At 43.1% G+C, this 23,863-nt stretch overlaps 1 protein-coding gene across 1 annotated transcript in view; it reads left to right on the top strand.

Annotated features, from left to right (window-relative positions):
- mmp24 (matrix metallopeptidase 24) overlaps positions 1-21,831 on the top strand; it is a 79,994-nt gene extending 58,163 nt beyond the window's left edge. The window contains exons 6-10 of the mRNA XM_078249479.1: positions 85-246; positions 10,283-10,497; positions 15,752-15,890; positions 19,849-20,115; positions 21,238-21,831. Of these exons, the coding sequence (XP_078105605.1) occupies positions 85-246; positions 10,283-10,497; positions 15,752-15,890; positions 19,849-20,115; positions 21,238-21,602 (1,148 nt within the window). The 3' untranslated portion in view covers positions 21,603-21,831. The remainder of the gene's footprint in view (positions 1-84; positions 247-10,282; positions 10,498-15,751; positions 15,891-19,848; positions 20,116-21,237) is intronic.
- Positions 21,832-23,863: the final 2,032 nt, after the last annotated feature.

The following is a 23,863-nucleotide window of genomic DNA, read 5'->3' as shown; positions in this document are numbered from 1 at the left end:
TGTTAAACTGTACAAATTATAAATACGTAAATAAAAGTGGTTTTGTAAAAGACTTTCTCTCTCCCTCCCTCTCTCTCCCTCCAGGTAATGATTTGTTCCTGGTGGCGGTCCACGAGTTGGGCCATGCGTTGGGTTTGGAGCACTCCAACGACCCCAGCGCCATCATGGCTCCGTTCTATCAGTACATGGACACGCATAACTTCAAACTGCCTCTGGACGACCTGCAGGGCATCCAGAAAATCTACGGTAAGTCGTTATTTATTTCATTCTTCCATCATGTAAAGGCCTGGACACACAGAGCCGACAATCGGCCGTTGGACAGTCTGGCGAGGTCAGTGACTCAAGTCTGTTCAGCGTCTTCCGTGCCGTCGTCCGTCCGAGGACTGAAATGACCCATCTGATTGGTGGAGGGCTAACCCAGAAACGGGGAGCGGTATGAGCGTGACTAGAGTCTCTTAACATCTGACATTAATCTGTTAATCTGACCTTTGTCGATCTGAAATGAAGACGGATTCAGCAACTGCACGGCCTGTTTCTCTCTTCAAATGTTTTCAGAAACACGTTTCGGTGAACTATTTTAGGACAATATGAGATCGTGTTCTGAACGAGCCGCCATGACGGTCTGACTTTGAATTTCCGGAGAAACCAGACCCACGTGACGCGTTCGTCCAATCAGCTGCCGGTTTTCATTTTTGGGAGACAATCCAGATTAGCGCCGCCTGCTGTTATGGAGACGTATTACGTCTCGTCTCTTCGGTGTGTTCTGAGGCACTTTTTTGTCGAACTCGGGGAGACTGATCAGTCCAACTGCCTTTTCTGCCGACGTTCGGCCGTCTGGTCTTGTGTGTCTGCAGCTTTAATGATCTATTCCACAGCTGTGTTTCCAGCATGTTGATAAGATAATCCTTTAAGTGGACAATATGTCTTTCTTATGTTGGTTTATTAGACCGGTACATTAGAGCGGTATAGACAACATCAGTGCATAAGTACATGCATAAATAAAAGAACCAGAACCATCAGTAACGCTGTTTGAATGTGTAGAGGGAGGATTAAAGAGTCCTCTGAGCATCCAAAAAGTCTCTGTCAGGAGAGAGAGTCTTAAGATACTTAAGACTCTCTCAATTTGTGCATTTTAATGAGTGGAAATGCCAGAAAAGAAGAAAATGTTTTTTCCACCTCATCTTTCCAAACATTTCCTGTTTCAATCTCAGTTTTCATTTTGTTTCTGTCCACTTTAAATGAAGTGTGTTATACAATCCTAAAAGTATTGATTATTTACATGGAGTCTGGTGGGTTTAGCGATGGTGAATTCAGAGCTGTTTCATGTTAAACTAAAAGGATCTTTTTAGCTCTTTAACTAAAAGGTCTATCTCCGTAGGGATCCTTTCCATAATGTTGTCAGACACTTAGAATAATAATCTGAGTCTGTCTACAACAGAACTTTTAGTGGATGCTATCTGTTGGTGCACAAATGCCCAGAGTGGTTATAACTGCAGCAATATTGCTAAATACTGCTAAATAATTTCAAAGATTGTTGTTCCCATCAGTCATGACGTTCCACTTCTGGGATTGTTGGTCAAACAAACAACGCATTGGGCTTGCGGCGTTGTGATGGGCATTTTTATCTCAATTTCTTGCCTTTTTATAGGCCAGGCGATTAAGTGATTATATTTTAACTTCAGTATTTTTCAACCTGGACCCTATTTGCCATGTTATTGTGTGTTTTATGGAATCCTAATTTTTGAAATTGGTCCAGCGTTAAGCAAGACCGCTGCAGGGAAACCATCCGTGGTAGGTTTGACAATTTGGGGGCTGTTTCATGTTAAACTAAAATGATCTTACTCTTTAACTAAAAGGTCTATCTCTGTAGGGATCCTTTCCAGAATGTTGTCAGACGCTTACAATAATAATCTGAGTCTGTCAGCAGCTACCACAGAACTTTAAGTGGACGGTAGTTGAAGGTTAATTGCCCATTAACGTCACACTGCAGCTTGTTTCGCCGCTTTCACTCTGTTAAACCGTAGAATTACTTGCACACAATGCACAAGCACCTTTCTCATGTACTAGCTGTAGAATTTCTGCATATAACTGCACAAGTCAGTGTGGTCATTTCAATCAGGAGAGACTCTGTTGCAGATATGCAAACATTTATTTATACGATATAACCAGTAAGTTTAACATAATTATTTGGAGATTAGAGTCCATTGTCAAGGGGTATCTATACAAATCTAACGTTTAGGAAAACCAAACACATCCCCCAAACACTTGAAAAAGAAGTTAAGTGATTAAATGACAAGAATAAACATACCTTAAATCCGCCAGAATCTGTATGGTGATACAAAACATGAATGTGTTAAATAATCAGTGAATAATTAGTGTAATAAACACACTGAACCATACTAGGACATAAGTCACACCCCAAAAGGCATATGAAACAATACGTTGTTGCAAAACAAAACCTCGGCAATTCAGGCCGGAACAAACACAAAAAACTTCTGCAGATATAAAAAACAAAAACCTCAGCAATTCAGGCTGAACACAAAACCTCGGCAATTCAGGCCGGTACAAAAAAATAATCAGCAATTTAGCTGAACACGAAATTCCGGCAATCCAGGCAGGAACAACCACATACCACTGCAATTACAACGGCACCTGTAATAAAAGGCAAAACACACGCAATTCAGGCTGAACATAACACAAAACATCAGGAATTCAGGCAGGAACCAAATAGAAACAAAATAAATCTAATTTGATCAAAATAGTAAAATAATACATCAGTACCATTGAGAACACCACCCATCCATATACCACCACCAGTTATATGCAATCTTACCACAATCAAGGTTTAAGAGATCTCTGGTTATTGATGATGTCTTTCTACATCAGGGCGAATATATGACGAGTACGCAGAGGAAGCCCATCGTCCAAGTTGTTGTAGAGAAGTACTGAGACCCCTTGACTACCAGCAGTAGTACAGCCCCTATTCTAAATGAATGACTCGTATAATGCTGTGGTGAAATGTTAGCTTTGATAAGGACTAGTTTCAAATGCTGGTTAAACCAACATTTCGACATAGGGAAATCTCCAGGAATAACAAATAAGAGTGACAGGGTACTAGTCTGAGACCTGTAAGATAGATACTTAATCATAGCTTTAAATGGGCAAAACTGTGTGTCAGTGCGGGCAACAATGATTGAATCAGCGCCTCCACGTTAAGAAGACTGAACACAAAACAAAACCTCGGCAATTCAGGCCGGAACAAACCCAGAATCTCTGCAGACTTTACTTTTAATACTTAATTACATTTAAAATCAGGTACTGTTACTATTACTAAAGAAGGGTTTTCATTGTACTTTTACTAAAATAAATATATGTCTGTTATTTGTACTGAGATTCAGTACTTCCTCCACCACTGTTCAGAGATCAATACACCACCACCAGTTATATGCACGCTTACCAGGATTATACCTAAAAGATCTCTGGGTTGCGATGACATCATGAATGTAAGAGGAGTAAACAGAGGAAGACCATATGCCGAGTTGTTGCTGAACCGAAATATAGCCTCTATAGCCGAGAAAACCTCTAGTATGAGCCTAGGCAATGAGTAGTTAATATTAGATTAAAAGCTATGAAAAGAAGCAGTGTATCTGCGACTTAGAAGGTTAGTATTGTAAGGAGTACTTGAATGAGGTCAAATATCATGAGTTAGCTGCGTACAAGGTCAGTGATAAGGTCACTTAATGCACTGCATAGATGAAGAGTTACAATAGATACAATATTTACCCATGCTGCGAGAAAAAAACGGGTTAAACATGCTGCAAAGAAGAAGCAATTTGAACGTGCAATATATGAAGTACAGCTGGCCGTGCTGCAAAGACATCGTGTAAAACATGCTCATAACGACACATTGATATGAGATCTATAGGGTGTACCAAATATGAGAATCCCATTGCAAAGATGAATTCTGTTTAAACATATTGCAGAGATGAACTGCACAACTTTCTGCTAAAATTCGATCAATAACATAAGACAATAACGACTTTTGCCCAGTAAGATGGACTACCACCATACTTAGGATAGGGATTCCCCCATAACTTAACTCAGCAAAAGAAAACGAGTGCCACACATGTATTATTAATATAGAGCCTTAGTAATACCCAGATACCAATTGACGCTAGTGTGGTCAAGACAGAGAAGCCATCCGCACGATGACGATTATGCGAAGTAAGTGATTACCAACCACAAACAAAATAATTGTGTCGACATGCCCAAAAGTAATCTTAATAAGTGATAGAAAGTGTCTGGGTAAATACACAAAATACTCACCTTCAGCGGGCATCGCAGAATCTAGGTAAAAAGTAACAAAATCAGACATAGGAAGGTGCGATGACCCCAATGCTAGGAGGACACGCGACCCATATGCACCATGCTGAATTTGGCGCGCCCATGAGTAAAACAACGCGCTTTGATGCAAGACTAACCGCCGAGGCCAGCCACGACCGAAAGTGAATACAGAGTAGTGATTAGAAACCTGGGCTGCCACCGGTTCCAACACATCTACCGTGAATCAGTCTCTGCAGGACTCGCACCAATATATTGCCAACATAGGAAGCTTAGTGGAAACGAACAACACACATCTTTGTAAATAGATTTAAATAAAACGTAAAACACCATGAGGCCCCCACAGATATGAGATGAAAATAAAAGGAAATAGCTGATACGAGCAATGCAGCTTGTTAGATAGTTTGTACAATATAATATATGCTGAGAATACTTGCTTTGAAACACATATATGAAATATAATGAAAGTGCGCTACCCACCATGAGTGAGCATAATGCACCAACAATAGTAGCAGGCAACAACGACGAGCATATGTATGTACAAATGCAGAATATAAGTGCCTTATGCATTCTGCTGACGTCAGCATGACTACTGACAAATATCACGACAGCTCCGAAGACAAACCTTAACGTGTCATTCCCTATTGAGAAAAGAATCTTACACCTGCCCGAGTATTAGAACAGTACTTAAGCCCAGACACATCACGAATATGGGACAAAAACACTTACGTACCTCCTATGCCCATTAGATGCTAACAAGCACTCAGCCGCCGTAGCATTCCAGTGACTGCCATTTGACGTCACTTGACACCAATAACTTACATCTGAAGCGTTAAAGACTTAATTCGTACATTTTAGAAGAAACACAATGTATAAATGCTCCATAGCTTGTATCTCACGGTGTGCTCCATACAGACGTATTATTGTAAAAAGGCTACCGTTACTTGGTAAGATAAATACTAATGTTAATTAGCATTCTAGTTAGCAACAATTACCCCTTGTCTACATTATTCCTAGCATATAACTCAATCTCCGTCTCTGCAAGATTGAAACGATTGAGTTTACTCATGCACAGCCACCAGAAGACTACAACTTCGGACAGGCTGCTCATACCACAACTACGTAGGCAAGCTCAGTTTGCAGCTGCGCTGTAGCGCTCAGCCCTAACATATGTCACTGTCACCATCGAGAGCTAATACATCCGTCCAGAGCAACATCTGTTGAAAAGCTGAATCCACCGTAAATGCGCATGTAAATGCCCACTTGAATTTTAGAACGTAGCTGAAATGAGAGCACGCTAAAAAAGATGTCGGAAAAGATAAAAAGCAGCTTGCCTAGTGAGCCCATAGAGAAAAGACGATCCTGTCTAAGTGCACAATTTAACCTTAATGCATGTATAGAAGAAAAACGACGTCCCCGGCTGTCTCTATCATAGAATTTACGGTAAATAGGCCCCAGAGACGCAGAGGAATCTGCGGCAGAAGCTAGAGTTTAGACAGAGCCCGGAACTCCAGACCACAGCAACCTAATCCGCATTATTGTTGGGCGGCAAACATGAATGAACAAAATATGCCCGATGAGATAACTTAACTTATGGAGGGGTTGGAAGATCCAGCTGAGTTGAACATGCCGGTTCCTCTGCTGTAATGAACCCGACCAAAGTACGTACAACGCCGGCGGCTGAGAGTCGCAGCTGGAGGCCAGCTGTGCAGTTCAGAAACACGGGCCGGAAAAGGTGAAATGCTCTTAGCCTGAAATGACACACAAGCCGAACCAGACGCAACACAGAAAAACACTAATGCCATAAGCCAACAACTACTAGTAGCACTCACAGTCTCGTCTGAAAATACAACTGACAGAAGCAGGAGAGAGAACAGATTTAAAACATGGTAGTATGCTGTGATTGGTTAGAACATAAGTGCCCGATTCTAATTGGTATACAGACCCGTAACACCCACTGCCCAGCTGATCAGTTAAAGAGAAGAGAGACAACATAATAGAAGTCTCCCTGACAGAATTTACGCTGAGCTTTTTTTTTTTTTATCCATGTTCTACTGTCTGTTTTCTATGTTTTAATGTTTTGTGTGTTGCATGTTATGTGGTGGTCTACAAAGTTTTAAGGATGTCCGGCCTCTTAGACTGTAAACCTAGTTTACCTACGGGTACCAATAAAGTAACCTGAACCTGAACCTTATACAGGGCCAATGTCAAAGATAGCTGTTCCCACCCATCACTTACACACAAAAACATGGGAAAATAGGGTCCAGGTTGAACACAAAAACAAAGTTAGCCTTTAAAGTGAAGGAACACTTGAATATGAATTATTAATCTTAAAACCCAGACTGCGGCTGAGTTATGAAGACGTGTTGTCCGGCAGAGCGCTGCACTGGCTGAAATATGTATGAATGTAAAGCAGCATCAAGCTGAAAACAACACATTCTCATGATCCACTATTCTCTAAATCTCTAATTTATAGACTTTTTACACTCTTATTTATAGATGTTTAGTCTCTAATATATAGACTTTTATTCTCTTATTCATAGATGTTTAGTCTTTTATTTATAGACGTTTTAGTGTCTAAGATATAGACTTTTATTCTATTATTTATAGATGTTTAGTGTCTAATATATAGACTTTTATTCCATTATTTATAGACTTTTTACTCTCTTATTAATAGACTTTTTAGTGACTAATATAATATGATATCGTACAAAAACCTACGCACACCAATTCATGAGATATCCCCCGAAATTAGTCACGTGGCGACCGGTCACAATGACCGTTGAGTTTAGCGGGCTTTACAGTTAAATTTAGCCAAGAACAGGTGACTGGGAGCGGGACAGTACAGGACAGTGAGGTGACGGCCCTTTCAGCGGTTAAAGTTTAGGCACAACAACAACTAGTTAAGATTAGAAAAAAGATTGTGCATCCACGCAGCATTCTGGGATGCGAGAGAAACGTGCTCTGGTATATTGGCATCTATTTAAACCAATCACAATCGTCTTGGGCGGTGCTAAGCTCCAGACGGAGCCACGGTGCCGCTGCAAAATAGCCTCGGGAAGGAACTTGTGGTGGAACGTGTGTACATTCAAAAGTTGTTTTAGGGCGCCCGGATGGCTCAGTTGGTAGAGCGCGTGCCCATATATAGAGGTTTACTCCCCCCGACGCAGCAGGCCCGGGTTCGACTCTGACCTGCGGCCCTTTGCTGCATGTCACCCCCCTCTCCCATTTCGGGCTCTATCTTGCACCCGGCGCAGCGCAAAGCCTGACCAAGTGTCTTTGCTAGTTTAAGACCGATGCAGTTGTCAATTTCCTGTCCAGCGCCCACGTCGTTTAAACAGCAAATGCGTCTGCGCCCATCTGTGCGCCCATGGGCGTGCTGATCTTACAGGGAGGTGTGTTCAGGTGTATTCTGGGCGTATTGCTATCTTGAGGCAGCGGGAAGTGATCGCGCCATTGACCAACAAAAACCTGGTCTAAAGTCAATAACGCAGCATTTCATTGTTATTTTAACAGAGCATTAGTAAAATGAGCCTAGTCTTATGCACAGCGCGCGCACACTATGCCTGTTACACACACAGGGACGCACAGCAGCACACACACATGCAGAAGATATAAAAAGATATATTATGGTGCAAATCCTCCATCATGATAGCAATGCGCTAAGGTCCAAACGCGCCTGGCTTTTAAAGGGAATGGGAGATGATCTCTGATTGGTTTATTGCATGTTACGCCCAAAACACACCTCTGATTAATGAAGACACTAAGTACAACCCTTTAGAACCATGCGCCCGGCACACGGAGCCTTTTTCCATCGTCAAACTAGCAAAAGTGGATTTGGACACGCTGTGCACTTAGATCGTTAAAATAGGGCCCTTCATGTCAAGCTGTCCTGTCAAACAAAGGCCTAAAATGCCCAAAAAGTAGTAGTAGTTTTAGTTGTACGAGAGAAAACTCAGATTGGACAGATAGTCTAGCTGGCTGTCTGGAGAGAAGTAGAACAATATAGACTGTGGTGCTAACGTGGAATAAATACAAATTACGGTGCTTTCCTTTTCGTAGCTAAATGTAAGAATGGTTCATGAGAACAGCCTGCTGAAAAACAATCTACAGTTCTGATCAACCTTTGCCTGGAAAGACACAGATTTAAAAGAAGACCAAAAAAAAAAAGTGTGACTTTGTGTCTTTTTCCTTTTGTGTTTACACCAGAGACGCTTTGTTCCATTTCAGAGAAGATGCCTCACATGATCTTTCTTTTGAGTGAACAGAGAACAAACAGGCTGTCAGACGCAGACACATTTCTTTCTGTCAGCCCCGAAACAATCACGACAGCTTTCTGTTGTAATGTAGTGCAACATGTACTTGTGATGCAAAGACACAAAGAAGGAAAAGAAAGTGTCTGCTGGCTCAGAAAGTATGTGTTAGTGAAGAACATCTCCATCAGATCCAGATCTTGTTTAATATTTTCATCAGTAGTGCTTCGCAAATAGCCAGATGAGATACAGACTAGGGCTGCAAGTGAAGATTATTTTCATCGTCGATTAATCCGTTGTATTATTTCCTGGATGAATGGATTAGTTGTTTGGTCTCTAAAATGTCAGAACATGGTGAAAAATGTGGATCAGTGTTTCCCAAAGCCACACACACACACACACACACACACACACACACACACACACACAGTGCATTTCACTATCTTTGTGGGGACCCATCATCATTGACATAATGCATTCCCTAGCCCCTTACCCTAACCTTAACCATCACAACTAAATGCCTAACCTTAACCCTTACCCTCACCCTAACCAGAACCTCATTCTAACCCTAATCCTAAAACCAAGTCTTAACCCTCAAACAGCCCTTTAAACTTGTGGGGTCCAGCATTTTGGCCCCACAAAGCTGTCCGGAAGTATACTGTACTCCCGGTTTTTGGACCCCACGAATATATTTAAACACAGAACACAGAAACACAAGAAAATGTACGAGATTGAAAACGAAGGTAACAAGCAAACTACACGTGAATGAGTGTCTGTCTTAACATTTAAATTACGCTTCATCAAAGCTTCCCGAAAACGGTGAAAAATGTGGATCAGTGTTCGCCAAAAAGTCCAAGATGATGTCCTCAAATGTCTTGTTTAGTCCACAACTCAAATATATTCAGTTTCCTGTCACAGAGGAGAGAATACACTAGAACATATTCACATTTAAGAAGCTGGAATCAGAGACGTCTTTTAATACAAAATGACTCAAACAGATTATCAAAATAGGTAGCGATTAATTTAATAGTTGACATTTAATAGAATCGATTCATCTTAGCAGCTCTACCTGTTTTTGTTCTTCAGTTACGTTGGTCTGGTTTCCTTTAAGCTTCAAAGCAGGACTCCTTTTCAAAAAGCGATCTTTACATTAAAGGTCACGATACACAGGTGGCATTTCCAGTCCGTGTTGAAGGGAAACAGTATTTTTCCACTTCTCTTGTGTTCAGTGTGAATAACAAAGCCTGTTATTGTGTCTGGCTGCTGAGAGTTGATCTGATTGGCCTCGATGCTCTGTCTCTCCAGCAGTAAGACCTGGATACGGGGACTGGGCTGTGGGACCATTGGGCTATGGGACCATAGGGCTGTGGGACCATTGGGCTGTGGGACCATTGGGCTGTAGGAACATAGGGCTGTGGGACCATTGGGCTGTAAGAACATAGGGCTGTGGGACCATTGGGCTGTAAGAACATAGGGCTGTGGGACCATTGGGCTGTAAGAACATAGGGCTGTGGGACCATTGGGCTGTAAGAACATAGGGCTGTGGGACCATTGGGCTGTAGAAACATAGGGCTGTGGGACCATTGGGCTGTGGGAACATAGGGCTGTGGGACCATAGGGCTGACCCAGTCTCATAGACCCACAAACAGAACTCAGTCTTGTTGTTATGGATGTTTTTCCGTCGCCAGGCATCCCCACGGCCATGCTGGAGCCCACCAGGCCGTTACCCACCTTACCCTCCCGACGGACACACTCCACCTCCGAGCGGAAGCACGACCGCCACTCCCGCCCGGCGCGCCCGCCCGGCGACCGGCCCGCGCTGCCTGGCAACGGCAAACCCAACATCTGCGACGGCAACTTCAACACAGTGGCATTCTTCAGACGGGAGATGTTTGTCTTCAAGGTGAGCAACAGGAAACACGGTGAACACTCGCCAGATCAGAGACAAAAAGACACGTTCACACTTTAATATCTCTAAAATCAGGACAGAGACACTTCTGCTGCACACACACACACACACACACACACACATATGTTTGGTGCACTTCTGCTGCACCTCTGAGGATGTTATTTCAGATTAAAAATGATCCTCTTCAGTCATCACAAGGCGCTAAACGTTCAATGGTGTTTTAAGCCCCCAACGTCGTCTTAAAGGCAGCGCTGCCTGGAAGGCACTAGGATTAGGCAAGGGTTAGGGTTAGGTGCCTTGAAGCCGACGTTGGGGGTCTCAAACACTGTGCAAAGCTGCCTGTTGCAGTAATTTGCATTGTTGATATACACTCCTTTTGATGAGTTGTATTCTGTTCACCCACCAAAACTTGTTGGCATTTTACGTCTCGTTTTTGGGTCCATTGTTTTGTCTAGTGCTGCAATGGATCAGTTGTTTGGTCTCTAAAATGTCAGGAAATGGTGAAAAATGTGGATCAGTGTTTCCCAAAAAGCCCAAGGTGACGTCCTCAGATGTCTCGTTTAGTCCACAACTCAAATATATTCAGTTTCCTGTCACAGAGGAGAGAAGAGACTAGAACATATTCACATTTAACACGCTGACATCAGAGACGTTTTGCATTTTTTCAGAAAAAACCCCCCAAATCAAACTGATTAATCGATTATCAAAATAGTTGCTGATTTGTTTAAAATTATTAATTAAACTTTTGCAGCTCTAAAATGTTTAAATCACAAAAATAAATACACTTAGCTATCAAACTTCTCAGAAATCTGACATTGTAAAAGGACACACACACACACACACACACACACAGAGACAAACAGACAGACACACAAACACACAGACACACACACACACACAGACACACACACAGACAGACACACACACACACACACACACAGACAGACACACACACACACACACACACACAAACACAGACAAACAGACACATACATATACACACACACAGACAGACAGACACACACACACACACACATTATCTCGTCTTTTGAGAACAGGATTCTGTCCTTTATGTAATTAACTGCTGCAGAGGCTGAGTCATCCGGCCCTGAGTGTCTGTATGAAACAGGCTGACACGTCTTGGGAATTGAGATGAAGCTTAATAGAACATTAAGTGAGGAGGATGCAGGACGCGAGCGGCTGTGAGCGAGGTGCGGTCGCTCTGCAGCTCAGGAAGTAACGATCGCGCCGACGCTGGCACATTACGGGTCGATTCCCACTGGAGAAGCCCCATCTTCAGATGAAAGCAGCGGTGCAAGACATATTCAGATCCTTTACTGCAGTAAAAGTACTAATACCACTCTGTAATACCCTGTTAGAAGTAAAAGTCCTGCGTTGAAAATATTCCTTCAGTAAAAGTGTGTAAGTATCATCAGGAAAATGTAGTTAAAGTATTAAAAGTAAAGAACTCTCCTCCCATTGTGTGTGTGTGTGTGTGTGTGTCAGCGCGTGTGTGTGTCTGTGTGTGTCAGCGCGTGTGTGTCCGTCTGTGTGTCCGTCAGCGTGTGTGTGTCTGTGTGTGTCCGTCAGTGTGTGCGTCAGTGTGTTATATTGTTGGCTAGTTTCCTTTAGAATAAAACCTCAGATTTTAATGAATGGTTGCGTCTGAAACCTAAACTATCGTTCAATATGCTTTTGTGTAAATAAACAGTAGTGTGTATCTTTTTCGGACGCACTAAGCAGTCGTTTTTAACGTAACTTCCTGATAGCCTCCTTTTCCGTTGAAGACGCCGTGAAGTAACCATGGTAACCGCTGCCGTCCTCCGCTCTAGCGGCAACGCCAGATCAATAAACGTTTTGTAGCGTTGGTTTCATACTACGGTTTCGGACATACTAAAAAATCTCACGTACTGTTTTAGCTACTAAGTAGCATGTTAGTTTGGGATTTTCCAACGCAGACAATGTGTTTTGTGTGCAGAAATCGTAATGTGTAAATTAACAACAACAAAAAATTCATTTTGATGTGTGTGATCTATAAAGTGACTGTTAGAAAAGGTCGCGGACCCGTCTCGCTTTCCGTCTGTCCACCGTCCTGCTTGCCGATGTGTGTGTCTCTCTTTTCTATCGGCTCACCCGTCTGTCTCCTCTCGGGGGGATTCTTATCTGACAAACTATCTCATTTCTCTTCCTCGATTGTCTGTCTGTCTTTCTACCGGCCTACCTCATCTGTCTGTGTGTGTGTGTGTGTGTGTGTGTCTGTCTGTCTGTCTATTAACTAAGCGGATCATTAGAAGTGAATGAAGTCGAACTGGGAGCAGCTGCTCCATGAGTTATTTTAGGCTCAGGTGTGTTTATAATATATGCTGCATATACATTTTACTTTATGTGGAACAGCTCCTTCAAACTGGGTCATTATCTGCTAATGCCTACCGTACACTAAAAGACATCATCTCCCATCCCAACGTTCATATGTAAAGACTGGGGATCTCGCAGGGTTACACATAGCAAGACTACAACTAGATCCGTTTTGAAAAATGTAACCAAGCATTAGCTGGTAACTTGAGGGAAAGTCTGCCGATTTTGGCGGCAGTACCCTACAGTACTGTGTGTTTAATTTGACCCGTTTTCAAAGTTTTTAATATCAGAAATATGGGTTTCTTAAACCAAATCGCCCAAAAATAACATGGATGTACGTTGTATGGAACCCATACAACATTTAAACAAAAATAATGATTTTTTTTTTTGGGTGTTTTATTCAATTTCATAGCATTTAAATGGTTTCAAAACCACGTCCTGACTAAGCTTTGACAGTCTGTGATCCACCACAACATCCTCTGATCTTAACTAATAATAAAAATAATTCATAATGTCTGCTGTTTTTAACTAAAAAAATTGGTAAAATGTCATGTAAGTTAGGTTTATTGACCATACATTTTAAAAAGTGTTGAAAAAAGTGACAAAAGCATAGAAAAAAAAAAGTGACAAAAATGTCGAAAAAAGTTCATTTTCAATCTTGACCCGCTAGGAACACAAGTTCGTAGTCGATGGGAAGACAACTAAAGGGGTAATCTGCCAGCTTAAATTATATTCCTCTACGGAGTAAACCGTGTTTTCTTGTCAAAAAAGATGCCAAGTGTGAACATACACAACTACCATAACTTAAAACTTTCGATAATATCAAGCACGTTTATAGAAAATGTTGTGTCTACTTTTTTAGCGTGCAATAAGGCAGAAATGTATCTTCGCAACATGGCCTTGGACAGAATGACAAATACAGCTTCATAAGAGACTTTTCATTTTTCTAAACAATTCTTCTCGGATGTGGAGCGGAGTGCAGGAAGTGTGTAGAAATATGTTGCACTCTGGTGTCGTTTACCGAGGCAATGAAACACAAAAGCCTTTCAGTGACTCAAAAATGCATCTTGATCATCATCATCGACCAGCAACACGCGGACGAGTTTCTCTTCCCTTTAACTCTGGGACACAAAGAGCGCTAAGAGGCAGTGGGCGCTTGAAAGGAGACACTCATTATGGGATGTTTCCACGGCGAGAGAAACACTCGTGGCTTCTTTTGCTAGATGTGAGAAGCATTGATTTTCCTTTTTCTCTCTCCTTGGGTTCACACAGAAAAACATTAGCGGCCAGCAGATGATGTCGAATCATTCGAGACAGTGTTTGTGTGTGTGTGTGTGTGTGTGTGTGTGTGTGTGTGTGTGTGTGTGTGTGTGCGTGCGTGCGTGTGCGTGGCGCTCAGTGGGGACTGTGCTTGGCTGTGTCCTACATTCGCCGAAGCCAAATGATAATGAGCTCAGATTGATGCTCGCCCTTCTTCTTCCTGCCTTCTGTCTGTTCTTTGCTTTGTCTCCTCTCATCTTTTGGATTCCTGCGCTTTTCCTCTTCCTTTCCTTCCTCCACATACCTTGCATCACCTCACTTTTCTAATCCGTGTCTTCTGTTTGTCTTCTTTTCTCACAGCTTCATCTTTTATCCACCCCGCCAGAATCCGAATACTTTAGTAATCCCATCAGGGGAATTGATCAGTTACAGTCCGTCCAGTGAAATTTAAAGCATAAATGAGAGTCAACAAGTGTATAATGTAACATAGCTAAAGTGCAGAAAAGTTAAGTAAGCGTCGGTTGAAAAGAGACGTGCATTTGACAAAACCAACTAGGGATGGATGTTGAATACTCGGTACCTCGTTTCGGTGCAACTTAAATGCCTGCGCTGCTTTAAGGTGCTCTAAGACTGACATTACAGGAACCAGAAGCATCAGTTCAGTTCAATTTTATTTATATATATATCGCACGTTCAAAAACAACCATAGTTGACCAAATTGCTTAACAAGCTCAAAAAAACTAAAATGGATAATATACACAAACAATACAAAATAACCGACCAACAGTAGAAAAAGGTCAAGGTGTCAAAGCTCAACTTGAATTGAAAGCCAACGAATAGAAGTAAGTCTTAAGCAAGGACTTGAATGTTTCAGCGGTCCAAGCAGTTCTTATATGAATAGGTAAACTATTCCAGAGGTTTGGAGCTGCCGCTGAAAAGGCTTGGTCACCTTTATTTTTTTAACCTGGATAGAATAGAATAGAATACTTCATATGTCATTGCTTTGCAGACATCTTTGATCTGGGAACATCGAGGAGCATCTGATTGGAAGACCTCAGTGCTTTGATAGGTGTAATGACTTGTAAAAGCTCTGATAAATAAGAAGGCGGCTACCCATTTAAAATCTTAAAATCAGTCCTGAAACGGACAGGAAGCCAGTGGAGCGAGGCTAAAACTGGGGTTATATGTTCACACTTTTTACTCCCAGTTAAAAGCCGAGCTGCAAAGATGTAAAGAGTTACAGTAGTAATAAAAAAATAAATGCATGTATAACTCGCTGTCTGTGCCGCTAGTTAAGGTCACACTTGACAGCAGGTAACGTTAGCCTACCTACCAGCTAGTAGCTGGTTTAAACACGGTTAAAAAGCTGACAGCTAAACGGTCTAACGTGTTGCTGTATTTCACTGGACAAGATTCCAACAGCGGGACGTCCAACAGTCTGCAGCTGAAGACACAGAGGAGTCTAGCTGAGCTTTGAGACACCGCGGACACTGCCGTAGTTGTCAGTTGTCGGAGAAACAACACAGACCGGACTAAATTGTGTGTTCAAGTGCACCTCGGAAGCTCACGGTGCATTTAATGTTGATGCCTCTCATGACTTTAAATCTCGAACGTGTGACCCGCTGTGTTGCAGGACCGGTGGTTTTGGCGTCTGAGGAACAACAAGGTGCAGGAGGGTTATCCCATGCAGATCGATCAGTTCTGGAAGGGCCTGCCGCCTCGCATCGACGCTGCCTACGAGAGATCTGATGGCAAATTTGTCTTCTTCAAAGGTATGTCAGGAAGAATACTCAGCTGTGTACAAACACTCTGCTTTGTTTCTCTCATATTCAACATCTATGTATCACAGTTCTGCCTTCAGTTTCATGGGTCCAGATATATAAATACAGAGGGGCGGTAAAGACACCAATTAATTAGGTTTTTTTTGTCATTTGAGTGGCATCATTTTCAAAAACTTACAAATGACTAGATGTGGATCAGTGTTTCCCAAAAAGCCCAGGATGATGTCCTCAAATGTCTTGTTTTGTCCACAACTCACAGATATTTAGAGGAGAGAAGAAACTAGAAAATATTCACATGTACCAAGCTGACACCAGAAAAGTTTTACTTTTCGTTTATAAAAACCTGTTTAATTGATTGTCAAAATAGTTGCTGATTAACTTATTGGTTGACAACTTATCGATTAACCTTTGCAGCTCTATTATTCTTACAGTCCTTGGTCAGATGGGTTCTTGCTTTATAGCAATAATCATGTTTTGTGTGAGGTCACAGGCTCGGGCTAAAGGAAAGAGCGTGCAATCCATCAAAATCAGAAGTCATAAATCGGAATAATCCTCATGAATATTGTAAGGAATTATTTTAAATAAGGCCCTAAGGCCTGTCAAATCTAACTCCAATTTATTAATTCCCACGCCTTCTTTAAGTTTACCAGAACACAAGGATAACAGCATAAAAGTTACAACACAATTGTGGGTTCACAAACAGAGTCTAAGTTTCCCTAGGGACAGACATTAAGTTGAAGCTCAGTCCACCAAGATCTCCTCCGAAATGAACTCCGATCTAAGCTTTCCCTGTGTCTTTATTCTCTCCTCACAGGGGGGTGTCTTCATAAATACACACACCAAGGTCGGGGCCTATGTGTGATGCAACTTCCATCTCTTAACTTTTTAACTTTTCCTGTTCTTCTGCTTATCTGTCTGGTACACAATGCATTCTTATGCCATAAAACACTTAAACTATAGTTAAGGGCTTAATGTGTCAGAGACATTTCCTTCAACTAGTTCCTCAGTGTGTTAGGGGTGGCTGGAGAAAATGCGGACCCAAAATGCAGAGGCAGAAAATGAGGATAATTTTGATGTTTTAATAAACTAAGAAAAATAACAAGGAAAAAAAACAAACAAGAGTCCTGAAAAACAAGCAGGCAAAAAACGGGAAACCAAAAATAACACGAACCAGGAAGACAAACAAACTGGACACAAAACACACGGGAATACAAAACTGGCTACAAGACGCACACAATGATCTGACACAGGACAAGGGGAACACAAAAACTAAATACACAGGGTAATGAGGTAACCCAAGACCGGTGACACTAGGGCTGGGAAACAGGTGAAACACATTAGGGCTGGGCAGAACAATCAAAAAAGGCGGGAAAACACAACCAGTCAACCCAAACGACCCAGTCAGTCAAAATAAATCAACCCCGGAGGGGCGAGGGAAGGCACCAGAGTCACACGGGGCAAGGGAAATAGAGGACAGCGGGACCCAGGGAACTGGGGACAGAGGGCTCTGGGGCACAGGGAACAGAGAGCACTGGGGCACTCAGGACAGGGAACCGAGAGGGGCCACTCGGTACAGGGAGCATAGAGGCCTCGGCAACAGGGGACAGAGTGGCCTCGGCAACAGGGGACAGAGAGGCCTGGGCACCAAGGTGCTGCGGCCAGCTAGTCCAGGGCTGCGGACAGCAGCGAAGGCGGAACCCCTTGGGCGGCCAAACAGGCCACCGAGGACCTTCAGGAGGTCAAGCAGGACAGCGAAGATCCTCAGGCGGCCGAACAGGCCGTCGAGGACTCAGAGGCGGCCGTCAGCGAGGCGAAACCCCTCTGGCGGCTGTTGACGAAGGTAGAGCCCCTCAGGGCGGGGCCCCTCTAGAGGCCGTCTGCGAAGGCGAAACCCCTCTGGAGGCCGGCCGTGAAGGCGAAATCCCTCTGGAGGGCGGCAGTGAAGGCAGAATCCTTCTGGAGGCCATCGGCGAAGCCGAATCCCTTCTGAAGGCCAGAGGCGAAGGCGAATCCCCTCTGAAGGCCGGCGGCGAAGGCGAATCCCTTCTGAAGGCTGGACGTCAGCGGCTGTTCTGGGAGCAAAACTGAGAAAAATACAGAACAGAAACAGACTACCAAAATAAGATAAAACACACCAACCCATAACACAATGACTGCACACAGCTAATATTCTACAATATCTAGACCAACTTTCAGGACGATTCAGTTGATCCTGGCTTTAAAATGAAGTGATGGATTTACGGACCAAATGGCCGACAATGTCCCTGGAAAATGTTTTATTTCTGTTGATAATGAAAAGGTTAAAGACCATTGTGTCATAATCTATAAACTTGGTAGCAACAAATGGCATTTTGTGTGACATTTAAAATGAGAAAAATTGTTTGCCTGAATATATCTGATATCTGTGAATACTCACAACGGTGACACACAACGAAATATAAACAGGTTTCACTGCAGTTGCTGTTTACTTCAGCTTTTCTTCTCTCGCTCTTCCTCTCTTTGCTCTCTGCTCTTTGCAGCTCTACAAATGGCTATATATTGTCCCAGTGCAGCTAAAAGACAGAGGAAGGTGTTAAGAGAGAGTAACACACTTTTGTCTATGACTACGGGAACCCATTGAGTCTCACGGATCTCTCCAGATGTTCAGTCTGACTCCGCTTTAGCTCGTTAACTTGCAGTTCCAATTAGCTATTAATGTTGTTATAAAATGCATTATGTTTCCGTCAACTGCTCCTGCGAGCTCGCTGGGGGTTAATGAGTCATAAATGACTTAATATACTATTAGAAAGTGGCATCGTTGCATATTTGCTCTATTAAGTTTTGATTACGTGCGTAGGTTTTTCTCACGGAGCTGCTCTGAAGAAATTCAGCCGATTTTTGCTCTTCGTCTTCAGTGGAACAAAAGCTTTTCTGAAATGAATCTCTGCTGCTATCTGACATCTGCTCCAGTGTGATTAGACGCTGTCCTGCTCTCTACATGCCCTCCTCCTCCCGCTGAAAATATATTTAATAAAATGTGAAAAAAAGAATGGCAACGCAGCCAGCCTAAAGTAATAGATTTTTAGTCTATGTATGAAACCGCCATCTCTCTCTCTCTCTCTCTCTCTCTCTCTCTCTCTCTCTCTCTCTCTCTCTGCTTCCATCTCCATCTCACTTTTTCTCACTTTCTTTGTAACACACACACACACACACACACACACACACACACACACACACACACACCCCGACATCTTCTGATGGAGTGTCCTGCTATCGCGGTCGGCCAGGAGCAGATATTAATAGCTTCGCTCTCTCAGCTGCCGACTCTCTCTCTCACACACACACACACACACACACACACACACAGACACACACACACAAACACACACATAGAGACACACACACAAACACACACATAGAGACACACACACACACAGACACCCACACAGTCACACACACAGAGACACACACACACACACATACACAGAGACACACACACACAGACACAGTGATGTGTGTTGCACACACTGTGGACAGGAAACCAACACAGGGTTTGTTGTGAGTGAGTATGTGTCTTTTTGTGGTTTGCAGGTAAAATCTGTTCTCGGAAATGAACTGAGAGACACCCCTCCCCCCCCAACGTTTTAGGGCGTTTTCACACCTATAGTTTGTTTGCCGTCTTTTTGGGGTTCGGCACACAACTAGGCGGGCCAAAATGTAATATGAGCCTAAATTAACTTGCAGGCCAGATCGAAATCTGCGAAGGGCCGGGTTTGGCCCGCAGGCCTTGAGTTTGACAAGTGGTTTAGACATTATGGCTGAAAGTCAAAATCCTTATGGAGAAAATGACGGCACTTTTTAATTCCGGGAACCACACTGTTGAGCTCTATAAACATGAGGTAACATAAGGTAATAAAGGTGAAAAAGGTGTGTGTAATAATCCAACCAATCTTTCTCCTCCCCCTTGCAGGCGATAAGTTCTGGGTGTTTAAGGAAGTGACGGCCGAGCCCGGTTACCCCCACAGCCTGGTGGAGCTGGGCAGCTGCCTCCCCAAAGACGGCATCGACACGGCGCTGCGCTGGGAGCCCGTCGGGAAAACCTACTTCTTCAAAGGAGACCAGTACTGGCGCTACAATGAGGAGAAGCACACGGCAGACCCAGGGTACCCCAAACCCATCACCGTGTGGAAGGGAATACCGGACGCACCGCAGGGGGCCTTCATCAGCAGGGAGGGATGTGAGTACCCACTATTCATACACTTAGACATCCAGACTTATTTTTTCATACAGTACGTCAGGATAAAATGTAATTCGTTGTGATCTCAATCGTTCAAATTTGATGTTTGAGGGGACTTTCACACCTACTTCGTTTGGCGCGGACTTTCGGACTTTTCAGTTTGATCCAAACCAAAATTCCAGCTTCAGGGGCAGGCTTACCAAATCACTGAAAGAGTGTATTTTAAATTTGCTTTCATGTCATATATCTACTTCAGTGATTCACATTAGTTAATTTCAAATATGCACAGCGAATGACCGCCAAGCAACTGTGATTGGGGGGTGGGTGGGTCAAACACAGGACTTTCACCCAGGAGACCGGGGTTCGTGTCCCACTTGTCACGCTTGCTATAGTCGTTATTTTCTTTCCGACCCGTTCTTCCCGCATGTCACAGAACCGTACGCCCACCCACGACCCTTTCCTAAACCCAACCGTCCCGTTCTTCTCGCGTGTAACGGAACCGTACGCCCTTCCACGACAAAGGCACCTGACCAAGCGTCCATATTTTACGAGATGGGTGTGAGAACCTGTTGCACAGCTGAGAGAATGGAGCTGAGGACACTGACGGATGTCTTTCACTTGAAGAAGACGCTTTTCTTAAAGAGGGAAGGACTGTTTCCTGAGAGTGAGCTTTTTCAGGAACTGAGGAAAACATGGAGTTACCTCGTCGTAGCGTAGTCGTTGAATGCTCAATAAACATTTGTCTTGATGAAGTTATTTTAACATTTACTCTTTACGTTTCCTCACAAAACTCAACCCACTAATCTCCATTTCCTGTTCTCTTTCCTTTACCTTCCTCCCTCCCTCCCTCCCTCCCTCCAAACTTTCTTCATCCCTTCCTCCCTCCCTCTCTCCCTTCCTTCCTTCCTTCCTTCCACATACCTTCCTTCTTCCCTCCCTTCCTTCCCTCCCTCTCCCTCCTCCCTACCTCCCTTCCTCCCTCTCTCCCTTCCTTCCCTCTTTCCTCCCTCTCCTCCCCTCCCCTCCTTCTTCCCTCCCTCCCCTCCTTTCTTCCTCCCTCCCTGCCTCCCTTCCTTTCTTTCTCCCTCCCTGCGTCCCTCCCTCCCTTCCTTCTGTCTTCAGACTACACCTACTTCTACAAGGGGAAGGATTACTGGAAGTTCGACAACCAGAAGCTGACAGTGGAACCCGGGTATCCAAAGTCGATCCTGCGCGACTGGATGGGCTGCGACCAGTCCGACATGGAGCGCTCTGGCAGCAAGGGTAACCGCGGAGACCGGCAGCTGCCCCTCGACGACGTGGACATCATGGTGACCATCAACGATGTCCCGACGACGGTCAACGCCATCGCCGTGGTGATCCCCTGCATCCTGTCGCTGTGCATCTTGGTGCTGGTGTACACCATATTCCAGTTTAAAAACAAAGGAGTGCAGCAGAACACCATGACTCAGCACTATTACAAATACCCGGTTCAGGAGTGGGTATGACAGCCAACTTTCCTTTTTAAAGGAGGTCAAAGTTAAGCTAGCTTATGTTGGCTAATGGCCAGGAACGCTAGCGAAAAAAACAATGGAAAGTCAACGCTGAAAGACGCTAATTGTGCAAGCTACTGATAAAAGTGCGGTCACTGAAGAAGCTCTGCGAGAGAAGATTCAGACATTGGCTCACTGTGTGTGTGTGTGTGTGTGTGTGTGTGTGTGTGTGTGTGTGTGTGTGTGTGTGTGCACATCAGTGTAAAACAGCTACTGATTTTGGCTTTTTCCCGTTCCTCACCGGGCGAGGACACGTAAAACAAACATGGCTGAGCACAGCGAAAACAAGTCCGCAAAGACTGCAGCAGGAAGATCTGATTGGCTGAGGACGGATCACACGCCTGATTCGTCAACAACCTCCCTGGTTAAGTGAAACGGGGTCGAGCAACGCTGAATTTTGTTTGACTATTTCTTCTTGGACCTGCAACATGACTCTTCTTCTCAGTGAAAATAAAAAAAGAAAGAGGATTTGGAGCAAAAACGATATGCTCCTCAAAGCCACACAACACCATTAAACAACTTGTACACTTGAACTACTTACTATTGAAATTTTGAAGAAGAAAAAAGAGAAAAGACATGGTTTAAAAATATCAAACTTGAAGATAAAAATGTAGGTAGAAAAGGCCATAACAAAAAGAAAACCAAGGATCTTTCCGTGGATCTGTGAATTTTACTTAATTTATTTATAGTTATATGGAGCTGTAAAACTGTCAAAGAGGACCTTTTTCTCTCTTTCTTTCACAACCCACAACAACAAACATTGTCATCACCATTAACTCAGACCTTTGTCAACTTAAAACTCCCCTGTTTTGATTCACACAGCTTGGAGCGACAGGTTTTTGGAAATGTAGAATAGCTAGTCATCGGCGTATAATGATACAATGCATGTGTGATAGTTCAACAGCATTATCTCTGCTTTATTTTAAACAGGTCGAACACATTGGCTCATATTTAACAAGCTGCACAAAACCAGGGCTCGTATTTATCAAACTTTTACTTGTATCGAGTCTAGACCAAGCTCAGAAGAGTGCGAGTCCCACACTGCATGACACGATAAAATGTGAAAAATATTAAAGCATTAGTGCGTAACTTTTTGATATTAATGAACGTCCGTTACATTCAAGCCATTGCCAAATGAGTTGTTACAAAGCTAATTAAGACTCTCAGCTTCACACGACTCTCTCTGGATTTCTCAGTATGACTATGTTCAGAAGATTGTGGCGTCCAGTGACTTTCCCGCGCAGAAACTTGAGTGAAGATAATGACCTCTTCTGAAGAGTCCATCATGTTTTGTTTTTTTTACATCTCTGGGACAGTGAGAGCTTCTTCTCCTGTCTCCTCATATTATACCACTTTTCTATTTTATGGCATGTAGCAGATGTGCCAAATAACAACATTTAGTATTCATTTAGTTTGTAATAATATTCAAATTCTTTGACGTACCTTTTCTACCAGCAGCAGACTTTCTTGCAGTAGAATTTTATTTCCATTTCTGCCTGTTTCTTAATAACTCATCCCTATTTATATATTGTAAATATGTTAAAACCATGTTTTTACATGTTTTTTTACATTTTATTAATTGCTACTTAAGCTATTAAGGATTTCACATTAATTCTATGAGCCTTTTTTGAAAAATGTACATGTGTTTTTTTCACCTTTTTAGGAATAAACATATGACAGATGTAGGGTAAATCCTTGCGTCTGATTGGCTCTTCCTGCTCTGAACATGCATGTAATTATTCACACACAACTGCTCTCAAATATGACTCTTACACTTTGCTGTTAAGTCGGAGCAAGTTGCTTGGTAACTGTATCCGAACGCTTCACAAAGAACTTTTTTTTAATCCTTGGTCTTGAGCGTAATTCTTAGAGGTTTGATAAATTCGGGCCCTGAGCTAAACTAGTTATAGTTTGTTTCTCGAGTCTTCATCCTCGTCTTTGGCCATGTCCCAATTCAGGGGCTGAACCGAGCGGCCTTCGAAATGAGACTGTCCGTTATGCGCCGCTCCAGTCGCCTAGTGACAGCTGCAGCTGATAAGTGATCAAAACGTTAACTACAGCACCGAAATGGAGCCAGAAGTTGTTTTTATTTTACCGTTTGGTCAAGTGTTTCAAAAAGAGAGGCAAATAAATAATAACCCTTCATGTACATGTGATCATCTCTTGTCTCCGAGACGGGCTCTTTGAGCAGGACTGGTCGGCTAGTTGACATCAGC

Source organism: Sander vitreus, chromosome 4 (genome assembly GCF_031162955.1).
Source record: "Sander vitreus isolate 19-12246 chromosome 4, sanVit1, whole genome shotgun sequence".
NCBI classification, from domain to species: domain Eukaryota; kingdom Metazoa; phylum Chordata; class Actinopteri; order Perciformes; family Percidae; genus Sander; species Sander vitreus.
The sequence above is the reverse complement of the archived record's forward strand: the minus strand, read 5'-3'. Positions and strand labels throughout refer to the sequence as shown.